The following is a 27,064-nucleotide window of genomic DNA, read 5'->3' as shown; positions in this document are numbered from 1 at the left end:
ATTATTATGATAAAACCCCTTTGCAACATTGCCGTTTAAAATTCATTGTTACATTTGTTGTAATAATGTTGTATACTTAATGTAACGAAATTATTTTTTTAAAGTATAATACAATACAGTATTAAATAAAAATAATAAATTTAATATAGCTCGTGTTAAATTGATGTATCCAATGAATTAAAATACAATATTACCATTGTAAGTTCCGAAACATACGACGACCTTGAATATTTGTTTGAATAGTATAACTCACAAATCTTTGTTTAAACAAAAATTGATTTTTTTTTTAATTTCTTACATCATTGAGTATTTTTCTTTAGCCACCTGGTGCGCTCTGTGCATACATACGCTATTCCACACTGCTCGTTGTGAGTTTGTACATTAGTCGCCTAGGCAGTGGATGTATCGATTCAACTTTAATTTTCATGACCCACGAATGTGGCACAAAACTATGTCGTACGCATTTGCTCTTGAGGAAATAGTCCAGCAAGATAATAACTACACAAACTATGACGGTGACGAATCGGAAGAAACAATGCGATGTCCGTACGTCGTACATGTCCATCGGAAGCAATTTAATTAACAAGCGAAACGCCGTAGAGTCCAAATTTTCCACATCGCCAAATTCATGCCGGTAGGTCCCTCTCTAGTTCTTTCTAGTCTGCACATTGTTTTTGTATTTTCCAAGTTCATATAAAGGCGACATCAATCTACGAGAAACATCAAACAATAATGATAAGCATCGATACATTTTAAATCATACTTAAAAATTGTGTTTTCTATTTTTTATTTAGCACAAAAAATGTTTGTGAAGATTATGATCCCATGACACCAGAAGACTCAATTGCTTCATGGTTAGATGTATGTATATACGCATTGAATACACTTAAAATGTTGTATATGATCGTTTAACAGTCAATTTTTTATAGGCGGAAGACAGTTATCAAGTTACCAATTTTCTGGATGAAACGCAACGCATACTTCACAATGAAGAAGACTTTTCTGATGCATGTCACGATCGACTACGTTCTGAATATGAACAATGGAAACGAATTCCACACTTAAGGTCTTTATTTCCCAAATTAATAATTTTTTATACAATAGTAATAATTTACGATATATTTACAAATGCGTCTAGCGTGTACCTACCTACTTTTATAATAACTTAAATATTATTGCTCAGCTATGACATGACATATATAACTTTTTTCGTACATAATATAATAAATTAATTCTATTTGTTTTACACCATACTGGAATATCGAATAAATAAATACTATTTTAATTATTATTTATGAATTAAATTTTTATGCTATAAAATAATAACCGTAGACCGCGGTTGTAAATTATTATTTACTACTAATACTGAGATTCAGAGTTTTCCCAACTGGTGTATTTGACAAGTATAGAGATAATAGTATATTATGTTTATTTGGCAAATATACGCGATTAGTTTATAAATCAAATTCTCCAATATCTAGAGTATAGCAAACTGAACTTTTCATGGAGCAGATAAACATTGGTATATTGGTGGAAAGGAAATATTTTTAGAATGTTAAAATATTTTCACATTGATTATGGTATTATTATATTACGTTATATTATGACTCCTAACCAATGTTACCTGAACCAAAAAAAATTACTGTTACATGTAATTAACTTAGCCTAAATGAAGCTAAATACATAACTATTTATTGATGTATTTTTAATAAATATACGATATTTTCATAAAAATAAATCCTATTGGTACCAACTTCGTTCACAAAAATTGCATTTAGTTTATATTATAGTTAATTCTGTATTAATTAATATGTTTATATGTAATTATTATTGTATATTTTATATTATGTACCATTATAAGATAATAATAAATTACGAAACAGATCCAAGACCCTTGTGTACATAAATAGCCTATGTATAATGCCTTGTATCATAATTTAGTTTTTAAATTTAAATAAAGTCAAGGGGATATACAAATAGTAAATTTTACTAAATTCGTGTTAAAAATGTATACTTTTATGCTCATATTCGTCCAATTATATTGATATACAAATCTTAATGCTTCAAATGAGTTAGAATGGTATAAGTTAAATATATTGGTAAATAAATACCTATAATTCAATATTATTTTTCAAGTAGGTACTATCATATTTTATAATTTTAGTAAAAATAGCAAAAATAATATACTAAATCGACAAGTAAAAAATAGTGATAACTAAAATAACGAAATAATAATAGCGAAGTCAAAAGCAAATATAATTTACCTACGAACTACAGTAAATACATTTAATTGGTGATAATAATATTAGGTTTACACAATTTAATAGGAAATAATAAAGTATAGATAGGTATAGTATAGTGTATGATAAACCCACGTCATAATCTGTGTACAATAACCGGTAAAATACGGTCAATTCTAATAATAACAAAAATAAAGCTAAGGAAGTACGCGCGCGTTGTTTATGTATGAGTGTGACAAGATTTCGAAAATATAATCCTTTGATTTTTAAAAAAAAACATTTCGCCTTTCGTAAATACAATCTTTGAGGACAACTTTTTTTTGAAATAAGTATAAACTATGTAAGATATTAAATAGTTTGAATCATGTAATCAAAAAATGCCTCCATGAATCTGGCCTATCCATGTGACCATGATGTATACCAGTTATTGTATTAAACCCGTAGAAAAAGTTAGTAAAAAAGTCATAGGATTAAAGCCTTAAAGCAAATTAATTGTTGAGGTAAGAAAGTCATTTTGCTCTACTTAAAAAATTGTATTATTTAATTTTAAAAACATAATTACCATTAAACATCTTCATGTATCATCTATATCTTACTATTAGATGTAAATAACTATGTTTATTTTATATGAAAATTAGACTTTTTTTCTTGTCTATTTTTATTTTCTCTATTTTATTTTTTGCTTTTTTTTACTTCTCGATTATTCTTTCGTTATCATTATTATCTCTGAAGGTTCAAATATATCCCAAATTTAAATATTTAACTATTTTTTCCATCCAAAATTCTTTTCCCTTAGAGGTTTATTTTCCACTAAAATGTAGTGCTACATTGGATTATTTGGATTGCACATACTGTACTACACATTTCCATATCTAAACAAACAAGTAGACAAACTAATGAAGTATATTTAAGTGTATTTACCGTTTTTTTGACTTTTACCAAACTTACCATTACGATTTTCAGTAAACACATCGATGTGGAAATTCATAGTCTGTGAATAAAACTTTATATTTATATACCTTTTTTATGGTATGGAAGTACAATGTACATACACTAGTGAATATTTGTCAAATATACCAGTCGTGACATCCCGCTTCAATCAAAAAATAATAATTCATTAGAATAGTAAAACATATGAGTCTTTTTAATATAATTTATGTATAGTCAAATATTAAAATTCTCGATGATATTATATTATTATAGGCATTATTATAATTTATAAAGTATGCAGACGATGGTTATCCTTGATATAAAATTAAATTTAATAATATTAATTAAAAACTTATTTTGGAATTGTATTCTCATTACTACTATTGCAAGTCATTTATATCAATATTTTAAATATAACTTGGTTTTTAATTACTTTCATTTAATTTATCATAATATAACAGATTTTAGTAAATAAATTATAATAATAAACCGTAATTTAAGTAGGTATACATCATATTTATGATAATATTGTTCGTAGTTATTGAAAATATAAGATTTAATTAGAATTTCAAGTTACTATAAAAAAATTATTTAAATTTTTAAATTTATGTTATTCGTATAGAATGGTATATGCATTTTAAAATTATTATAAAATATTAATTAAAATATTGGAATTAAAAATAGAAACGTCAACTCTCAGTGAGTTATACCTATAGATAAATATTGTAACTTGTAAGTAATATGAAACATATAATATTATGTCCTATTTATAATTAAAACATTAAATACTTAACATACTTAATAGATTTATTCGTTAACAGGTGTAAAAGTTAAAAATCGAAAGAAATATGTATAAATCTTTATTATTCTATTACAAATTAAAAACAAAATAAATATTTATTATTTTATCATAATTATATAATATAATATATATATATATATATATTATATAAATATCTGTAACATACTATACCTTCTAATCTGCTGTAGGTAGCATATTAAACTACTAGCATTATAGATTTGATCTGAGTATACATTTGTGTTCTATGTACAGCCTATTCAGCCAAAAATTAATGAGTAAACATGGATAAAAAAATGTTATCATTTTAAGTTATAACATATTATTATATATGATCTGAAAAACATGAACGATTTCAAAAATTAATTTGCCTTTCATCATAATGTAATGTACATAAGTTGTTAGTTAGTCTTCAGAAGTTCATCAAATAACAGAAAATGTTTGGTACTAATATGTTTTATTCGATTAATTTATTTCTATTTTAGACTCAAATAAATGTATTATTGATATGTAATTAACTTTTTATATTTTATATTTAACAGCATTTGATTTTTTTCATAAATCAGTTATATTTAACTATATTTCAACCCTATACTCTCACTACGAATAGATATTTTAAGACAAGTTTTTTCTATTGATTTTCTGATAGGCGACGAATACATTTTGGGTTAAATGACAATCCCGAACCCAACTTATAGACCCTTGCTATTTACACTTAGGTAATATAAACATATACATAACTGATGTCAACATCGCAAATTATACAGAATATACATTGCATATCAACCTATAAAATACAAAAAGGTTGAGCGAACTATTTATAAAAGGTTTAGTGTCAAAGTTTATAATTCACTCAAAATATAAAAATACTTATATACTCGTATTTAAAAAATATCTAAAGTTAAATTATTAAAAATTATTTTCATTAAAATGTGATATTTAAATATATTTGTGGAATTTATAAAATTGCTATAAATTATAATTAAATGCGTACATTATTATTTCCTTATAATCATGTTTTATTTAAACAAATTCAATTTAACAAAAATATAATGACATGTACATAATTTATCATTATCGAATAATGATGATATAATTTATAAAATTAGATCTACGTGAATGTTTATATAATTTATATTATTATTATTTTAAAGAACTACATTTAGCTACAATACATTTATATTTTTATGCAAATCCTTGATAATATATTCAACAATTTTTGATACTACTTAATTATAAACTTGAAAGGATTGTTGAAAAATTAATTAGAATTTTTATTCTTCTTAGATTGACTTATCATTAAATATACTTTTCATAAACTCACTGTATATTTTGTATCAATGTCTCATAACAGTCAGAACTCAAGGGCACTTATTGTTATTTGTATACAGATTTATTTGTTAAATAGATAAATAACTTAATATAAGTTCATTTTTTGTTACATGATTTATTTAAAATTTTGAAACTTTAAACATCAAAAATTTATCCTTCTATGTCAAATGTCAATGTTTGTACTTTATAAATATATGTTAGATAATAAAAAAAAAATCATTTTTATGTGATTATTTATTGTTTTATTTTTCATTCGAAATAATTTCACTTAAACAATATAAGTAGACGTTCAAATACAAAAACTTTTATTGACAAACAATTTATTTATTATAGCATGATAGTATCAGAGTCATTTAATGTAAAATATTTTGTTTGATCATTAGACATGTTTCTGATTCAATTATTTCACTATGCTTAAAATAATGTCTTTGATTTCAAGCTGCTAATACAAATAATTAAGTTTATGAAATTAAAATACATTTTTTTGATAAATTATAAAAGAACTTATATCAAATTAAAAATGTAATGTTAAATAAAAATGCAATATAATGTGTGTATACACTGTACATAATACATACATACATCTGTTTAATACATGTTGATAATATTAATGTACAATTTTACAGGCCTTCAATCATATGTAACAATACTATTATTACTAATAGTATAATACTTATAATAAAAGTTTAAATTATTGAGTTCTCGAAACTTTTATAGAAATATTTTTTTTTTGTTTTTTGAATTTTCGAGAGTATGGAATCTTTATTTTCGATTCATCAAAATAACAATGCATGACATATTTTATTATAATATTGTTATTTCATACATACTTAAATCGTATGTATATGTAATCGTATATGAAAATAATGTATAAACTAAATCATATATTCTTTTGTTTATGGTTTATTTTGTAATATTATTGAAATTAATTCAATCTTAAATCAAAACATAAGATTTAAATCGACATTTTAAATAAAAATGAATAAATTATAAGTTTTAATTATAGTTTAAAATAAATGTGATTTAACAGTGTTGTTAATTATATTAGATATTCGTATTCATATACCACAATTGTAAATTATAACCACTTTTACAACCATTAAATACATTGATTTACAACATTTTTTCTGGTATGATTTATTTTATATTTAAAAATATAACACTATGATAATGCTGTGATAAATATTCGTCACAAATGTTACTGTGAAATCAATTAAATTACTGTATCTATAATATCTTAGATAGTTAGTTACAACTTAAAAATGTGTGTATTAACTCACTGTCTCGCTATATTGGTTCCCATAGGTATACATATGTATTTAGGTAATGTTATAAATTTATAATTTATGTAGGTATAACTATGTACAAATTAAATATAAATACAATTATTTACCCTATTATTACATAATAAAACAAATGTGGTTTTTTTTAGTTGTATTAGAATCTATAATACTACATATTATTTACTATATGACTATAGGCATAGACCTATTAGTGTCTATCATACTAATATTTTTATCTAAATACATACATTTTTTAGAACCTCAGATTTATATCATTACAATATATTGAAAATTACAGAATAATTGGAAAACGAATTGAATATTCACGGGAAAATATTATGGAGGATGATAAACAAAAATGCCAGGCTCGCAGTAAACCATCAACCGCTAACAACAGGGATTTAGATTTATTGCGTAATCAGGTCATAAAGATTATGACGGAAACTTTATGGCAACGAATACTAGACAAAACTAACACCAAAAAAGTGTGCCGAAGTCAATCTATGTTAGAATCTCAACAAAATTCTTCTGGTCGAATAGAGTCTGCATTAATTGTTTCATCGATATTGCCGACTAACAAAACGTCAATAATGTTTAAATCCCGTTCAAATTTAGAAGCGATTAGCCAAAATGGACTTATATATCAACAGCAAAAGTAAATAATTAAATATATTTATCAATAGTTTAAATAATTAATTGAAATCATTGTTAATAAAATTATTTTTAATTCTATATTCACTTAATCAATATTTGGGTAACTTAAATTGATTTTCTCGAAACGATGTAGGTAATATAGAAATATAGAAAGTACTTACATCTATATTACATATTATATGTTATTGTGCATATTTTCTGTAAAAATTCAGTCTGGAAATCGATAGTTGTATAATAACCACGATAACTTTTATAATAAATCACTTTTTAGTGAAGTACAATATTATTACAAAACTATTTAATATTATTAATATAAATAATTCTTTGTTCGTCAGAAAAAATTAATATGGTAGATAAAAATTAAAAATTCTAAAACTTAGTTTTAGAATTTTTTTTTTTACAAACATTAGGTAGTTTGGTAATATACTATTAGATAATATACGGTAAAATTATTTTTGCTTTAAATTTCCTAATATTTAGTTTCATCATTTTCTAGAAAATTATTTTCTTTTAAATATCTAAGTAGGTAATTAATTCATCTATGTCTACTTTCTTATTATTATAAAGAGGCGAATTTCATGACAAAAAAACATATTGTTAGAAATAATAGCTAAATCTTTTATGAATAAGTTATACATTTTTTAAATTATCTTCGTTCAGACTTTCTTGGTGGGTGTACCATAAAATGACGCCAATATTCGCACATAATGTGTATTTAAATTAAAAATAACTAAAAGCAACATTTTATTTTAAAAATATGTTTGTATCATGTTTTGCAGTAACAAAGAATATAAAAAAAAAACATGGCCAAAAAACAACGTCAGTATTTTACCACCTATCGAAACCCATCGAATGGTAAGTTATATAATCCTTAACGCATCATCTATACTTTGTATGACGCACGAGAGACAAATACGTATTAAACATCATTTTTCATGTTTTGTGTACCGTGTACCTATACTTAAAAACTATAATTGGATTCTAATGTATAGGTATCAATGAAAATGTTATAAATTAATAAATAATAATAGTATAACGTAGGTAGTATACCATGACGTATTCGTAGATACTAACATTCGATGATTTGAACAAACCAAATTTATTATTTTAAGTTATTAGCTATCCTCGTACACTTTATTGCCCATACAAAATACATCCGTATTAAAATTGCTAATAAAGTAATGCTAACATTTAGCGTAACATGTATAGATTTTTAATTTTCTGATTTAGTGTATATGGTTTTTTTTTTTTTTGTGTATTTGATAATATTTTTGACATATCAGCTTTATATAGCTGTCCCACACAGCGTTGCTTTTTTGTGACCATTTAACATCAGCAATTTTTTTAAATTATTTTCTTTTTCTTCTTTTTTTGTTGAACGACCCAAGTTTGATTTCCTTTTTTCTCTGGACCAAAAACAAAGAACTTATAAAGTTTCAATATTGTGAACCAAAAATAACTAAAAAGTTTTGTACTGTATACTACGTCAACTATTTACTAAAATATTACTAATTTTTAATAATAACTATAAGTAATTGGTAACACGGATAAAAAAAAATATATTAATTTGCGTATTTACCGATTATATAAAAAATCGATAACTCGATTTTTCATTAACTTTTAGAATCAGGAATAGGCTAAAAAACTACTTCGTGATGTACTTTTTCATTTAGAAAAAAAATCAAGATAATTGGATGAGTAGTTTCAAAGAACATGCGTGGTAAAGATTTCCATTTTCATATGTATATTGTATATATATAATATATATGTATATAAGTTTAACCGAACTTATCACCTTATCGACAAAACTCAATTTTATAATAAAATGGCAATATAAAAGTTACCTTATGAATATATCACTAAACGTGTACTAAGTTATGAAGTTCATTAATATTCCTATAACATTTTGAGTTTACATAGAAATTATTACTGAATAGCATAATACATGTATCCCTTGTTTTTAGTTTGAACTATTGAATCTGTTCAAACTGAATAATGAACATCATTATACCGTGAGGTACCTATAACAGCTTAGATATTGACCGCTTTATACGAGGTAGGTACCTTCAAAGTCCAAATTGTTTACAATTATTCAGTCGATTAAAAACAGTGTAAATTTAGTTATTGAAGTGACAAAACTAAGAGAGATATCTACAATGGTAAACATAAATTATCTAAGACATTTTATGTAGGTAGCATAGGCCATAGAGCATAGTTATTAATTATCATTTGTGTTTTATGCTTATAAAGTTATAAACCTACTTTATATTCTATATTTCTCTAGACCCAAATCTCAGACACTATTTAAGTATAAGTACTTATTAGTAAAAAATATTACATTATATTAGTGTTTACTGATATAAATAGAAAAAAAGCAGTAAATTTATAATATTTTACATATATCGTATTGTACAATCCTAGTTAAGACTTTAGGAGGGCACGATTTTAGTTGAAGGTCGTGAATAATTTGTATTAGGTGCTAGCGCACGAAACAACTTTACTATTGTAATCATGTAAAATTGTCTTGTTTTATTAGACAAGTCATATACTTACGATATGAAAATAATATTTGTGATGTATTGTATAATATGTGTAACCACAATGAATTACTATTCAGTCTACATATTAATAAAAAGTATGTTATATTGTATTATATATTGTATACCAAAACAATTAAATGCATAGTATATAATATATATAGATAAGTAGTAGGCATTATTCTATTTGTTTTCAACCTCGCGTGACTATTGTACGAATATCCTTCAAGTCTAAATAAACGCTATAAAAATAATTGAATCAAATCGTATTTAACATCATTAATATCAATCAAAACTATACTATAGGTATGTTTATTGTAAGTACCTATACTCATTAATGTAATGTACCTATATTGTAGATTGTGAAAATATAAAATTTTACATTTTTTTAGTTGTTAATCCATTTCAATGAGTTGAATAAATGTAACGATGATAGTATACCTAACAACTTTCTTTATACATAATTGTAATATCAAAAATACTTTTCATATATAAACTATAAAACATTAACAAAGGTACATTAGAATCGCATAATGAAACGTAAATAAATTATTAAGGAGATTAAACAGCTCGAGCATATTGTACAATAAATTATTGATCGACTGTCGGTATTCATTCACGTGTATCATTATAATTATTTATAATATTATTATACTTACAGAAGATAGTAGACAAAAACAAACGTTGGTTTTCGGCCGTTAGCACACCTGGTAGAAACCACGTATTACTGAGACCAGTGACTTCAGTAGCGACTCACGTCAACGCTTCGGTAAATAATTTATAATATAATTTATATCATATTATATAATATTTATACCTGCAGCAATCACGTACGTATACCTCCTATAACTCAGGGATTTTCTAAGGTCATATCCAAAAAATAACTTAAATATAAAAATAATAATGTGATGTACCTACGCGTCGTAACCTCATATAAATCAATTTATTGGGCTACTATACTTCCGATTCAGCAATTTCGTAATTACTGTGGTAAGCAAATGGAGTACTTCCCACTAGATATCCCAACAGTAGCAGGAATTTTTAATCTTTCTAAAATTAAAAATAATACAATATATTTAACATACATTTGTATAAGATTAAAATATTATTTTTCTCGAGTTATTGCACTTAAGAATATACATTTATTTCACGTTTCTCCTGTATAAAGTATAATATTATGATGTTTATCAAAGTTATGACATAATCTAGGTTACAAAAATTATTTAATATTATTATTTCATGAATTATAATTATAGGATTATCATTACATTATTTATTTAAAACAAGTTATAGCTCCTTTTTTGTATGATTTATTATGTAGGTACCTACTTATTATTATATTTTAACGACATGAGTATTTACAATTTGTTCCCAAGCCATAAAATGAGGTATAAGACTTTTTTAAAAATAAACAACTAGGTTACGTTTTCGATTTTTGCGAATAAATTATCCCCTCCTCCATCCTAGTTTTTTTTCAAATTACGCAAATGCGAGTCCGTGATAATAATATTAATATGTATGACGTAATGTGATGAACAGTATTCGATAGAAATCCTTTTTATACATAAAATAAACTCATTATTATACACATACACTACAGCTGGTTCGTAGTACAACATAATAATATATATACGAGTATATAAAATCAAAAAACGTACCCATATACAACCTATACATTTATTTTTTGTTTTGTTTTCTAGATTAACGTGTGTTTTGACATATCGATCGACGGCAAGAGTATCAAAAGCTTAAAGAAAAAAGGTTGCTGTTCCCCGTCGTGATTATGCACCCAGCGGACATAAAAATATTCCACGAACTCGTTTACCTAAGAAAAAACTATAATACGTTTAAAACGAAAATTTGTTTAAGAAAACAATAAAGAAAACATTTTATCAATACAATATGTATGTATAGGTATATATTCCGATGTTACAATATTATTATATCGTGCAATGTATTCCACCGTTGCCGACGTATCTTACACATAAGTAACATTACAATATCGTAGTAGTCGACCGGAGGTTTTTAAGGTTTTTCTACTAGGAAACGCGCGCGTAGGTACTGTATACGCAAACAGCAGCCCGCTGACGATGCCGCCGCCGCCATATCCTATTTACGATTTATATTTACTCTTCCTCGCCGCCACCGCCACCACACCGCTTCCGCTTCCATGGCGAACTTGTGTGTGCGCGACGATATATATATTATATATATATATTTCATTTTTATTTTCGTACACACCAACTTGTGTACGCGCGCACGCCCGCCATAAGGTCAGCGCGACCGAAGGTGAGTCGGTTTGGCAGACAAATAATAATTATTGTCCGCGATTGTGCGCGCGTATATAATAATACGACGTTATGGTACCGTATTACACGCGCGATAATACCATGGTTACACGCGTTAGCCTCCCGCGACTGCAGTAGTGGTCCTACGGCTCGAATCCCGTGAACACTGTTGCTATAATAATATCATCGCATTCGGTAATAATTAAAGTCCCGTGTCGGTGGAACTCTGTTCGGAAAATACTTATAGTCAGTGATTTTTTTTTTCTTGGCCGAGATCCGGTGGTCGTACGCAACACCGTCGCCTATATATTATTGTATACACGCGTCGTAGTATATATAATATAGAGTCACTATAGTGTCGTCGTCGTTGTCGTCACTCGTTTCTGCCGCCAACCGCCATGATATGGTCATGTCCCTCGGAAGCTCCGCTGTCGTCAAATAACCACCAACAACCGGCAGCAGCGCGAGAATAAGAAGCTGCAACGTCGTCGGTGGCCCATAAAGTGCATCACGTTTATATTCTACACTATATACGTTATACGGTGAGCACGTGAGTGTGTGTGTGCGCGTGTGAGTGTATATGTGCTCCAAGAAGAAGGGATGTATTTTACGAAGTCGTCCGAGATGAACGATTACAAATATTCGAAAACCGCGTCGATGCTCGGCAAGCTCGTCCACGTAATAAGGATTTTCGGCGTTTTCACAGCTATCGGTAAGACATCGCATCGATTTCTTTCGTTAAACACATACCTAGATATCTACCCTATATTATTTCATTAAACGGTTTCACATTTTATCGGTAATTGTATATATATTTTTAATTTATTTGTTCTTTTTATCCGATTAAAATTCATTACCAATACAACGAAATGTTATTGAGCTTTTGAAAAAAAAAACACTTAAATAATGAAAACAATGAGAAACGGGGGTAAGTAGTAAACCGCTCTGTAGTAGTGGATGTCAAGTGTACCTCGTCATTTAGGATTAATTCAATTCAATGATTATCAATCATTTGATTCAATTCAATCTTTGCATAGAAAAAAATCCTGAGCAGAGACGGTCTGTCAGCTTATATCACTAAGTATCTTTTATAAGCTTTTTGATATTGCTATTAAAGTAATTTATTTTACTCTTAGTATTATTACAGTAGGATGATTTAATTTTTTTCAAAAATATGGCTTTTGTAAATATTATTAATATTTAATTACTATAATAATATATATTTATACCATAATATTATATTATTATTATTAACTTTTAAATCACTACCACTTTACCGTAAGACAATGTAAATATGAAAAAGATTCAAATGTTAAAAAAAATGCATTGTATTTTAAATTATAACTATAGCAACAATAGTTTAAAGTTACCCATGAATAATATTTTTGAATCGCAAAATAATAACTTTCATTGTTTATCGTTTATACACATGTAATTTTATCTAAATTTAAACTTGAAAAATTGTTCTCATATATTTTTTATACTATTTGTTTTTAGTATTTAGGTACCTACTACTTATGAGCAGCTTTGTATTAAATCTAACCTAACTTTTATAACAAAAGACAAAATTAATTTTGTCAAATACTGATTTTGAGTAAATTTCCAGTATTTCCAGTATTTCTTATTTTTTTTTTTGTTTTCGGATATTTTTAACTAAATATTATCAACTAGATAAAATGTGCTACTAGAAAACATCAAAAAAGTTGAAAATTGATATATTCTTACTGTTCCAAAAGAAAATGATACATAGGAAAAAATCACACATAATTGTAAAATCAAGACATTCATCACTAAAATAATTATTATTATTATTATTTTTTTTTTATGTATTATTGTAATAGATTAAAAAATAAAAATTGTATCAAAAACATTTAAAGCTGTCGATAAGAAGACTGTTCAGTAATAAAATAATAATTACACTGTTTTTCACGTACTAGTATAACTACTATTTGAAAATCCTCTCGCTGTTATAATTACATCATTATTCAAACTTTCATACTTTTAAAATAGAGTATACACGAAATACATGTATAATAGTACAGTAGACAATATATACAGCATATATTAATACGTGATTGCGATACAATTTTAATACAGTAATAGTAATACACACATTATTATGATATTATATAATCTATAATTTTTCAGTTATGTTCGGGGTAGGTGTCGACATTGCAATACATCATCACGAATTTGGACTTTACATCATGTAAGTATTAAAGTATATAAATGTAAATGTATATAGTTTATACACGAGATGCACATACATATTTTGACCCTCGTCAACTATATTAGGTATACCTAAACTTATATTCAAATTTAAAAGTTCACGTGAAAAATTAAATCATAATTCTTTTCAGAATTTATTGCATTCATCTTATAAATTACTAATATCTACCTATACAAAAAAAAAAGTTCGTACAAAATAAATAATTTGATATTTTGTTATAGTAAAACTACTCAAGTAATTTTCGTATTGTATTAGAAGTTGTAACTGTCACTTGTTTTTCTTTCATAATAAATTTAAATTAAATTTCACAATTCAAAAACAAGATTCGTTCAAAGCTTTATAATATATGACTACTGAGTACTGAAAATAGTAAAAGGTTTATAAGCTCTTTGTTAAAATGCAGATAATTAATTATTTAAAGAAATATTGATAAAATTATTTTAGTTGTTTCAAAAATCTATATCAAAATAAATAAAACCTGAACATGCGGAAGACCAACTAATCCTAAAGGCTCTTTAAGTATTAATTACTGGAAATTATACTACGCAATATAACAATACAATATTATTTACCGGAAAATATACGAAATCGATCTTGCTAAAATGTCTTAGTAGATCTTTAAAGTTGAAACTGATCATACTATGTCGTGAAACCAATAGAAATATAATGATATCTATAGTAGAATTAAAAGTCCTGAATTGGCAATAGGCGCATTGGACCATTACATCGACTTTTTCGAAGTATATAATTACTTACAGTCTAAAGGTAGGTGACTGAGGAGATACTCAATAGACCGACCTCATTAAAAATAAATAAACCAGAAAAATCTCAGAACCAGAAATTATTTGAGTTTTTGAGAAATAACTCTATCTAAATAACTTTATCTATTAGACTGGGCCAAATAATTTTTAAATTATGTATAATTAATTATGATACAATTTAACAACTAATTATAAGAAATTATTAAGAAAATATATTAAAAAATAATAATTTGTCAAAAGTTGAGTATTTTTAATTGATCGAGCAATTAACACACAACCCTCCCCCACCCCCCAACTGGCATCCAAACCAAATTTTAATTCTTTCAGATATTTTTTCGTTGTTAATTGATCAACATAAATATTAACTGTTGTCGTTTAGTGGTCTTCGTTTATATTTAGACAATATACTGCATAAGTATGTTGACTAATCACTAATGGGACTTTCATAATATAAAAAAAAAACATCAATGCTGTACACAGAAGGTCATTTTGCGATAAATATATTAACGGTTTTGTTTTTTTGTTTTTTTTTTTTTGTATTGACATTTAGAATGTATTTTACCTACTATAAAAATACAACTATTATACTACTAACGCTGTAGTAGTTATATTACTACATGGCATAGATACGAATATTGGTAATATTAATATAACTAAAGTTGCTACTACTAAAACTACTATCTGCTACCTACAGAATTTTTTTCAATCGCCAACGGGTAACTTCATTTGAACGGCTTATCTGTAAATATATTTTACATCGTTTTTCGTTAAGCATTAATCAATAAGACATAATATGAATTTCACAGTTACGTATCATATTATACAATGTAGAAACTATATTTAAACGAGATTACGGAAACTAAATTATCTCCCTACTTCCTACCAGATATTTATTGTAGAAAATAATTATTAGTCTGAGATATTAATTTTTTATTTAAATAACCAATTTTAGAAAATATTAATTTCTTAATTACGAAATTTAAAAAAAAACACTAATTATTGATTTATAGTAAGTTATAAGTTATAATAATTAGGTATATATAGTTTGATTTACTTCATAAAATAAATATTGAAAAGTATATTCCCTATACAGTATTATTTTGCCTTCTCTATATAAGAATCAAAAGCCCTTTACCGAATTGCATTACAACATATATTCAATCATACTGTTGTTATAACTATTATTTTTAAATAAAATATAATACATACTAAAATTAAATTAGGTATATTATTTATATTGTTCCTATTTAAATATTTCAGATTGCTATATAACCATTTTTTGAAATTTGAGTTTGAAACATAAATTGTATAAAATTGTTATATTTAATAGTTATAATTACTTTCAAACATCAATCAGATTACCCGAATTCTGTAACTCTATTTCAATTATATTATATGTACCTAAACTTAAATTATTAACTTTCACATATAGGTACATAATACATATGTTCTTTTTTCTGAATATTTAATGATATTAATTCAAGCGATTTATTAAAAACTAAATCTTTTTTTTATAAAATGTTATTTTTGGTTTGAATAATTACTCTTGGAAAAAAACATAAAAAATATTGTATTTCACATTTAGAACATTAATCTGATGATTTCTTGAATATACAATTATATTATATTATACTATATAGGGTATAAATAAATATAAATACAATTTATACTAGAACTGTATCGATTTAAATAAATGTTGAGATAGTTTGAGTCATCGCAATCATTCTCTCATATAGATATGATATCGTCACATATATAATGATGTAGGGTCATTAATCCTCTTAACGACAGAAACAGAACAGAATTTACGCGGGTAGGTATGAACGAAAAAATAGGTCAGTGCGATGGAGATGGAAAAAAGTTAATGTGTTTTAAAACCAAAAAGGGTGCTACATAGTGAAATATTTGTCATCCCCAAAATTATGAAAAAAGTAAAGTTGTATAATTAAAATCTATTTTTTTATGTTAAAATTATAATTGAATTATCCAGTATAATAACCAATCTATAGGCTACGTATATAAATGCAAAGACAAATTTATTGTGACTTGTAGAATATATATATTATGAATTATACCCATAGCAATATAATGTTATTGTTTTATTGTTGTTATTAATAATTGGTGTATTCAAGAAGTGAGCGTAATATATTTTAAACGATTAGATTAATAATTTCGATACAAATATATTAATGTGTGCATTTGGCTTTTGGCTATTTATTGAATTCGAATAAGAAATATAATTTTTAATACCTATGCGGCTATACAGTATACATACATTAGTTTCTTTAATTTTACAATTTTGATGTGCGTATATTATGGGAAATAATTAAATTTTTATTAGAAGCCCACATTGGTCGTCAATATATTTATTTCTCAAATTCGAGGTTAAATGCGTGGTCTTACATATACCTAATATTATATAAAATACAAGTAATAAATCCTATTAATATTCTTGTAATCCTATATGAATATACATTATTATAATATAATATTATACACATAATTCAGTTTATACTGTGTTTTTATTTTTATGCATGCATTTTCTGTTCACCAATGAGCAATATTTTATTCTTTGGGTTATTTTAACATGATATCTATCATACCTATGCCAAAAATAAATAGTTTCTTTTAACGCGTAGCTATATTTTATGTAAACAACCTATTATACAAAATTTTCTTTAATCATTACAATTTATGTTTTTCTGTTATTAATAAATACATCACATACATCATAAGTTACTAAAATGATATACGATACATAGGACATACTGAACATAGGTATTCAACATTTAGTGTATTTTTTTATTCTTTGTCAAATTTACTTATTTTTTTATGGAGCCCTAGGTATAATATCTACATGCAAACTTACATATCTGAATAAATTGAAATATAAAAAGAAAACTATATAGTGGTCTTCATAGTTACCTACCTATATATCAATATAAATTCATATTACATATTTCATATAATATTACTATATTGAAATACAGATTTATTTCAATAATATATGGGAAAGACTGCATAAACTACATATAAATATATAATATCTATATTATAAGTTATGCAATATGAAATTTCCGATTTTCTCAAATAGGAACTTTATCACACTGCTAAATGTAGATCGTCGTAAAATATCATAATATAGTAGTTTTATTGATTTGATAAGCATAAGCTACAAAAAATTTAGAATATAATATTTACTGATTTTTTTCTCTTATTTTTCAGGCTAATGTCATTGTTGGTGTTTTTTTTGGAAATTACTTGGGCTATCACATTGTTCCTAAATGTATGCATAAAGTAAGTTGTTAATAATCATTATGAAATTATGAAATACAATATAATTTATTAAACCAACGTTCAACAATAGATAAAATATAATATAATTTTAATAATAATATAATATAATTGTTCGATTAGATAAAATATGATATAAATTAAAAAGCTGCTTAAATTTTGAATTAGCTATTTCATTTAATATATGTAGGTAGGATACCTACCGGTTATTTTATTTAATAGCAGGCAGCAGCTAAATTTATTTTAGTATACTTAAATACGAGTATATCAGCTTTTACTGAGGTTTTTTCCATACAATATAATGCCATCACACAATAATAAATTAAAATGATAATTAGATGATGAATTGTAGTGTTATCGAAGGGATATTACAAAATGAGAAATACGGAATTGGTTCCCGGGTAAAATTAAAGCGTACGAATTAGTTCTCGATAAAAATTACATACCACTGTTCGAATTAGTTCCCATGCGTACCTACAAATAGATAATAATTTAAATATTATTAAAATCTGTTGACTGCGATTTTCCACCAAAAATATGGTCAGAATTTTCACCGATTTCAAAATAAACTACACAATATTGCGAATTATTGTTTGACATAAAACTTGATTCAGAGTTGTATTTCATCCACCCAAATATATTTTTAATTAACTAAAAAGGTAACCAAAACAGTAAAAAATGTATGTTGTTAATGTACATATCATACGATATTTTTTTATTGCTTATTTTAATTAATTTTGGCTTATTTTATACTTGGTCAGATTATTATTCTATACTTATTTTATTACTATTATAGTGATGGAAAATAACCAATATAGTTTATCGCATATATTATTTCAATGTATATATTGATTAGCAACGCACAAAAGTGTTGACTTATGAAGTTGCTTTGGATTTAATATACAATCACTTTGAACCAAGGTTAATTTTAACATAGTTTTATTATTAAAATAAAAGTTTGGTTACTTACCTGTAAACCACCCCAGATCCGATGAGTGCCAAAACGAGTTAAAAAAAATAAATAGTATCTATAAGAGCGTAAAAATCTCAAGTAACTGGATGTTTTATGCCTGATATTAAATTTAGAACTGTAGATGAGTGTCTCATTTAATAACACCAAACATACATACGTATGCGTTGATTTTATGTATATTAATATAACTTATAAGTTAATTAAACTTAAATAATTTTACTTGAACATTGATTTATAAATTTATAATACTTATAATAGTTTTTTATTTATATTATTATAAAATTAAATACATACTAAATTGGTCCCAATAATTTTTGTTTATTACGAGTATATCTTTAGCACAAACGACATACTTATTTTTAATATTTTTGGCGCTTATGCCATATTATAGCAATACGTCTTAGCCATATTATTATGAAGGGTAATGGTAAGCACGGGTAGGTAACATAATATTATTATACGTTTATATAATATATTTATTAATCGTTTAACCACATGAAGGTCGATCGTTCAATCATATTATATTCCAATTGGCCATTAGATTAATTTAGAAACATAAAAATGTACATTTTTCATTAAAGCCAATGACTAAGGAAATTGGTTATATCGCTCAATCACTAAAATATTAAAGACCGTTGATATCCTATTCCTATATACAAGGTATTCGGTGAACATTTATTTTTAACCATAGGTTACCTACCTATGCTTTTATTTTACTTTTTCCATGTAATAAGTAAATAAATTATAGGTACATGGATATTGTATAATATTATTTTTACATAAAAATGTATAATTATATAGAAAAATACGCATATCCTTTATTTAACGTTACAAATGTTCAGAAAAAAACTATTTTTATAAACACATAGGCAGCCTATTTTTTATAAAAAAAAATAAGTTTTAAATGAAAACAGAAAACTATTTATTTATTTCTGACATTTTTTTATTGTGTCCGTATGTAATATGTACCAACAACGAGTAAACCCGGTAAACGAGTAACTTTAAACAAAGCCCGATTTCTTTTAAACATAAATTTAAATAAAATACAACATAATTTTAACATTAATCAAAAATAGATAATATTTTAATATTTATATTAAATATTCTGAGGTTAAAGGTAAAAGCATGATGGATATAAAATATATACAAGTATGTTATGTTAACTATACGGTTAAAGAATTGAAAAATGTACATTTTTCATAAATATTTAAGGTGAATTCCGTATAGTCACAGATAAAACAATATGTTTTATTATTACAAAATCCTTTGTCTCTCGTTTACGAGCGAGTGATTGCATACACGAGTATATGTAGGTATAAATGTATAATCTGGCATATATTGGTGAATAATAGGATTTTTATTTAAAAAAAAAAAAAAAAAAAAAAGTTATTATATTATATCTACTTTCGTTTAATTTATTTTTATTTATTATGGACCGTGAAAATATAGTCGGACGCCTACCAACAATAATAACGTGTTATTAAAATATATATATTATATAATATACAACATAATTATAGGCAATTGCCGCCAATTGGTGTTTAAATTAAATTATCACCCGTTGATTTTTAGTAGATAAATGAATACGTAACAACAAATAGACAGTCGGCATTTAGCAAAATAATTCCAACCAAATACTATCAATGTATTATATAATCACAGACTGCAATTTATTAAGGTTATTTTTTTTTAATAAAACGTCTAATATTCAAACAAATTTGCACAGAAATCATGCATAAAAGCAGTCTACAATATATATAGAGGGTGGATAACTTGTGGCTCTCGTCATAGTAAAATAAAAATTTAAATAATATTATTATGAATTGTAATTTTTTGGTATACATTTAAAAACATTTTTCAAATTATATAAAATACATTTATAAACATTTTGGTTCTTGGTATCATTGTATTTATCCATGTGGCTCACGAATGAATTCATGTTGCAGCCACCCTTATTTATATATAATGACTACATCAATGTATAAATATTAAATATAATTAAATATTTTTGTTTGCTTTACTATAATAAATATTATCTTTCGTTCAAAAAACAATAATTCGTAATGAAACTTATAATTTAATATAAATTACAATCATTAATAATAAATAAAAATCAAACATACATTTCCATAATAACAAAATGCAATAATGTATTGACCTTCATCATTTGTATTGAACAGAAAGTAGGTACCTCGTGATTTTTATTCTCCGATAAGTAGGTATGTCAAATGACACTGTTCTTCGACTAATATAAACTAACATCAAAGTTCAAAAATAGACTAAAATAATATTCAATTTTAATGATTTTAAAATAATAGATAATACTTACCATATCGTTTTTATATTATGGTTATAAAATATTTAAAGATAATTGCAATAATAGGAAAACCATATAAATAAAAAATATAAATAATATTTGTCAAATGTAAACTTAATTGGGGGATTGGGAGTTATCTGAGGGGACCTAGTTAATATTGTGTTAATACATAGAATATTTTCGTCAAACGTCGTTCTATTATATCTACACTAAATTGCGAAAATACCTGCCACGACAATACGATAAAAAACAAAATAATTATTGAAATTTGAAACCCCGTAAATCAATACCAACATAAATACTTGAAGCTCTTGTATTTTTATGCTGTCCGCAGTTCACAGTAGTTTTTATTAAAATTACGATATAATTGGATAAGAAACTATTTAAAAAATAATTATTATTTACACAGCTACGACAGCTTATTAATATTATACATGAAAACATTTTTAATAATATATTATTATATAATAATATAATTTTATATGTGATTTATTTTTGACTATAATTAGTTAAACCTAACGTATTACCAATGACAATATAAATATATTATTACAAAATACCCTGAAAAATATTGGCTAACACTCAGTTCTCAGTATGTATAATATATATATTCAATTTACTATATTGTATATTATTGTATATATATACTGTATATAATTATTTATTTTTGTTATACATACATTTTCATTATCATTTACGTTTTAAAGGCGGGAATAATACAATAATATCTACCTGGGCGCAAAATGTCCTAACCTGACCTTGGCGTTAATCGCTCCCCAGTGGCGCTAACGCACATTTTACATACCTTCAGGAACTTAAAAAAACTTCTGGACCGTATTTAGATATACGAAAATTAAATTTACCATGGGCTTCAGATTAATCAGATTTCTACATTATACTAGTATTTTATTGTCATATTGGTCTATAATGTATTTTATATTAACTAATAATATGATGGTTGACGACTACAATGAAAAGCAGTGTGTACCCCCCTCCCCTCCGCAAGTTCTGTTTAAATTTTCTAAACACCATAAAAAAATCCTGACTAGTCACCTGCCTATCTATATAAGGTATAATATTATGTACCTACCCATATGTGTAAATAAATAAATATACTTTTATGCAATATTTTATGACCATACTTTTTTTTTATGTACACAGAAACGAATTCAATCCGATATTCAACTGTTGGGAAATAGTGTTGTGGTTGAGGCTTTGGAAAAAATCACTGCTGTACACAATTTTCTCGCTGGTATTCTTTTTATGGCCACATGGTCTATGGCTCTCTAACATAGCAGGTACCTAATAGCTATTTATATGGTTATATATATGAAAATATGATAATATGTGTAACGCTTACACCGATATATGCATATCATAATAATATTATAGTGCATATAATATAATAGGTACAATATGCATTGTATTTTATAATCAAAGATGTATTCAACACTTTTGGGTTATACTACTAATTCCCTAGCCTCCTCCCCTATAGCAAATAGTTTTACATTTTTTATAATAAAATTCAACCTAGTTTATATTATACAAGGGGATTGATCAAACATGCTTACACTCTTATTTTTCGAAAATTCAGATTTTTAAAATGTTTAAATATGCTTTAAGATGCTATTTTCAAAATTCTAGAAGTCCTTTGAAGTTATATTTTTCTGTTTTAAAATGAGAGCCCGCACTTTTTCTTCTGTAAATTATTTAGCGGATAATTTTTCTGAAAATGTTGACATGTTAAAATAAATTTTCTAACGAGTAGTTTTTGAGCTTTTTAACTTTACGTATATGTAAGTAATAACGATAATTATAAGTTCATAATAATAGGTTTAGACTTTAGAACATATTATAGCGGCTATAATTATTTAAACATTTTAGTAATTAATATTAATCTATCAGTTTTTATAATTTATAAAAATAGCCCATGTATAATAAAAATAAATACTAGATCCAATTTAATTTCGATTTTATATTTTTGTAAGCCATCTTTAATATATAAACATTTTAATAACTGATGAGAAACTACTCATTTGAATTTTCAATTTTCAAAATGCTCAAAAATGACCCATTAAATAAATTTACAGAGTAAAAAAGGAGGGCGAGTTCTAATTTGAAAACAGAATTTTATATCACCACAGGACACTTCTTTAGCACAAAAAAAACTTAACAATTGGCCCTACAAAATTGATTAAGGAAATAGGATTACACCCGTAGCGTGATCTGTCCGGTTTTTACAGTATTTTTTTTTTAATAACTCCTACGGAATTATTCACTTGACCATGTTGTTTACATTTGTTGTTGATTTTCACAAGCGGGAGTACAACCTGAACTGATTTTCTCACCAAGTTATTATATTACTTAAGCTGAAATACACGCGCTGTATCCGATCCTCCGCAGGCGGATTTCCCGTCTATCAGATTTGTCCAAAAAGCGCAGTACACCGAAATCTGCATGCCGTGAACCCACTTATATTAATAATATTTATTTAGAAAAATAAATAACATCCCGAGGGATAAGAATATAGTCAGTAAGTACAATAAAGTATTACATTGAAAAAAATATACAATTGTTATTTAGATTATAATATATATACTTACGCTTTTTATTTAAAATCAAAATCTTTAACTTGATTTCACACCGGATAATTGGATAAATCATTTTTAGCATACTGTGGTATAACAAAATGGAAAATCGTGTCTGGAAAATTGAAAGAATATTGTAATAATTGTGGGTAGTTGATTCACGGTTTTATGTACAAAAATAATGTCAAAAACTATCAAAGTGCTGTAGGTAGATATTTTATAATAGTCGTTCATTTTCTTCCCCGGGCTAAGTTGGGTAATGCAACTATAGCTTAAAAAAATATATCATCCTGGCCTCAAGTCCCTCTCTCCTCACCGTACATACGCCATTATAATACCTATACAACTTTTTACAGCGTTTATTTAATAATAATAGTATAATAGTATATATATATGGGTACCTATATTATTATATATGTACAACAGGTGTGTTCCGCCGCTTGTGTCTCTGTCGACGACGCATTTTTTCCTACTTTTAAAAATATATACGTATTTTTTTACCAGTTTACTATAGTACCTACTTTTGTTTTGCAGCCTAATTTAATTTAAATTTGTTTTGAAAAATCTTTTCTAGCTTTTTCGTAAGGAAAATAAATTTTATTAACTATAAATCTAGTAAACTTTCAATCAAAAAGTTCTAGATTGACAAGGACACAAACTGCATAATATATTTATTGTTCGAAATAAATTCTAATTATTTTATAAATTTTTTTTTAACACTTATATACAGGTGCTCTGCTGTTGTGGCTATCATTTTTATACATAGTCATCACGTTCAAAGACTACGTACACAAACGTTCGGACTTTGTAATTGTGCCCAAAGGACAAGCGTCTACGTCGTACGACCAGTAAGTGTGATGGAAATAGCGAAATAGATACCTACACAACACATGTGTGGAGTTTTTTTCTTTCGGGGATTTTCTCTCCATTGTATTCGCAGACGATTTTTCCTACCCAGCGCAAAATATGAAAAACTTTATTCTAGTTTTATATCATTATAATACACTGTACAACTGCCAACATGGCAACATGTGATATGTATCCATTGGCCATTATAAAAGAAATTTCCCTCGAGTTTAAGTGTAAAACAGCTATGAAAAATATATAGGTCGGCATTGTTCTGTCTTCTGCGATACAACGGAAAATCAGTATAACATGCAATCGCATATTATGTGAAACATGTATCCTAGGTATTGGACAAAAGTATTTTATATCTTCTGACGATTAAAATTTACAAGGATTATATAATTATATTTATTGAATTTGTCAATACGTACCTATAGTCTATAGGTTATAGCTTCCTTCTATATGTCAATACAAAATCAAATAATTTATAATAATTTCGTATTTAAATCTATATAAATAACGACAATAACGTTGTCTATCACTAATACAGACCTTTAGTACTTAATAGTAAACAAAAGTAAAGCTAAACAAAATTAATGATGGACAGTGATTTAATTTATAATTTCAAAGTATGATTAATATTTCACTACCTAACTAACTAGTTTTTTACACGGCCAAATTGCATTTATTTTGTTTATTACATGAATAATATCAATATAATATCATCTTAAGCTTTAGTAATTTAGTATTGTCAAATTCAGTGAATGTAAATATATTAATTTTAAATTATGGATTCAATTTTTACACAACAAATCTACATGAGAAAAACTATTAGATTTTGTCTGAAGTCTCAAATTAAATATACCACCATATTGGTATATTATGATCTTAGGGTAGAATCCAATGCAAAAGGTATTTCAACTCAAATATCTGAAATAATTTTCAGTAATCAGTGATTAATATTAATGACTTAAATGTTACAATAAAGCGTCAGTGTTATGTAAAGTAAAAATTAATAATAGTTTTCGAGGGTAAAAAAAATTTAATAAGTACCTATATATAGGTACTGATCGGACAATTTTTACTTAAAGAATGTGTAACTTAGAAATAATTACTGATTTAAAAAGATAGTACCTTTTCAAGTAGAACTATTTCAATATATATTTGATTTCAAAAACTAAGTTTTTCATATCCCCAATGTTAACAGTAATTTTTGATAATGAATTTAAAATTTTAAAACAAGGAATTTCAATAAAAATTAAATTATAACTAATTATAAATACAAGAATAAATTTAATAAATTGATGTAAATTAAGCACAAAGTTAATTAGAAACCTTTTAATAATCATAACATCTTTAATTGTGGAATGTGGAAGTAGATTAATAAATTGCTATGAGGCAAAAAACTAAAGGAACAAAGTTTGGATACACAATTAAGAGTTGATATGGTGTTTTGAAAACATTATTATAATATTAGCGATTCATGGAAGGAAAATATTTGGGAAATATAAATTATCAATTTCTCTTTATTAAAAAAAAAAAAAATATATATATATATATATATACACATATATTTATATGTACATAAATATTTTATATTTAATTATAATTATTAACCATTTAATTTGTCTAGGTACGATGACATAACTGATTTACTCGGAGACTCTATTCATGTGTCGTTGTCCGCCGACAATCTATCAGAATTAGATCAGGATGGAATATTAGAACTATAATAATATTGTTATGTACAAATATTTGTGTTATTTTTAATAATATAATCTGTAAATACATTCTTATTTAATATTTATTATTAAATAAATAAAATATAATTTGTTTTGTTAACTACATTAAATTTGTTTGCATTTAATTTTTTAAATAGTTTTTTTCATTAACAGTAATTTTTTTTTAATTTTATACGGTATACCCCTCTCCACTCAAAAAAAGAAAAAAAACAATTAATTTATATAAAATGTGAAAATAGATATTATAACT

At 25.5% G+C, this 27,064-nt stretch overlaps 2 protein-coding genes across 2 annotated transcripts; both read left to right on the top strand.

Annotated features, from left to right (window-relative positions):
• Nucleotides 1-232: 232 nt before the first annotated feature.
• Nucleotides 233-11,676, top strand: LOC132928431 (uncharacterized). The gene is made up of 7 exons (XM_060993084.1): nt 233-634; nt 795-861; nt 930-1,066; nt 6,883-7,239; nt 8,018-8,093; nt 10,437-10,544; nt 11,476-11,676. Exons 1-7 carry the CDS (start codon nt 510-512, stop codon nt 11,554-11,556), a joined length of 951 nt encoding a protein of 316 aa, XP_060849067.1. The 5' UTR covers nt 233-509; the 3' UTR covers nt 11,557-11,676.
• A 384-nt stretch (nt 11,677-12,060) lies between these two features.
• On the top strand, nt 12,061-26,924 carry LOC132928432 (uncharacterized). The gene is made up of 6 exons (XM_060993085.1): nt 12,061-12,775; nt 14,212-14,272; nt 18,280-18,351; nt 22,800-22,936; nt 24,957-25,074; nt 26,706-26,924. Exons 1-6 carry the CDS (start codon nt 12,664-12,666, stop codon nt 26,803-26,805), a joined length of 600 nt encoding a protein of 199 aa, XP_060849068.1. The 5' UTR covers nt 12,061-12,663; the 3' UTR covers nt 26,806-26,924.
• Nucleotides 26,925-27,064: the final 140 nt, after the last annotated feature.

This window comes from Rhopalosiphum padi, chromosome 4, assembly GCF_020882245.1.
Source record: "Rhopalosiphum padi isolate XX-2018 chromosome 4, ASM2088224v1, whole genome shotgun sequence".
Lineage (NCBI taxonomy): Eukaryota > Metazoa > Arthropoda > Insecta > Hemiptera > Aphididae > Rhopalosiphum > Rhopalosiphum padi.
Note: the sequence above shows the minus strand (reverse complement) of the source record. Positions and strands in the feature narration are given on the sequence as shown.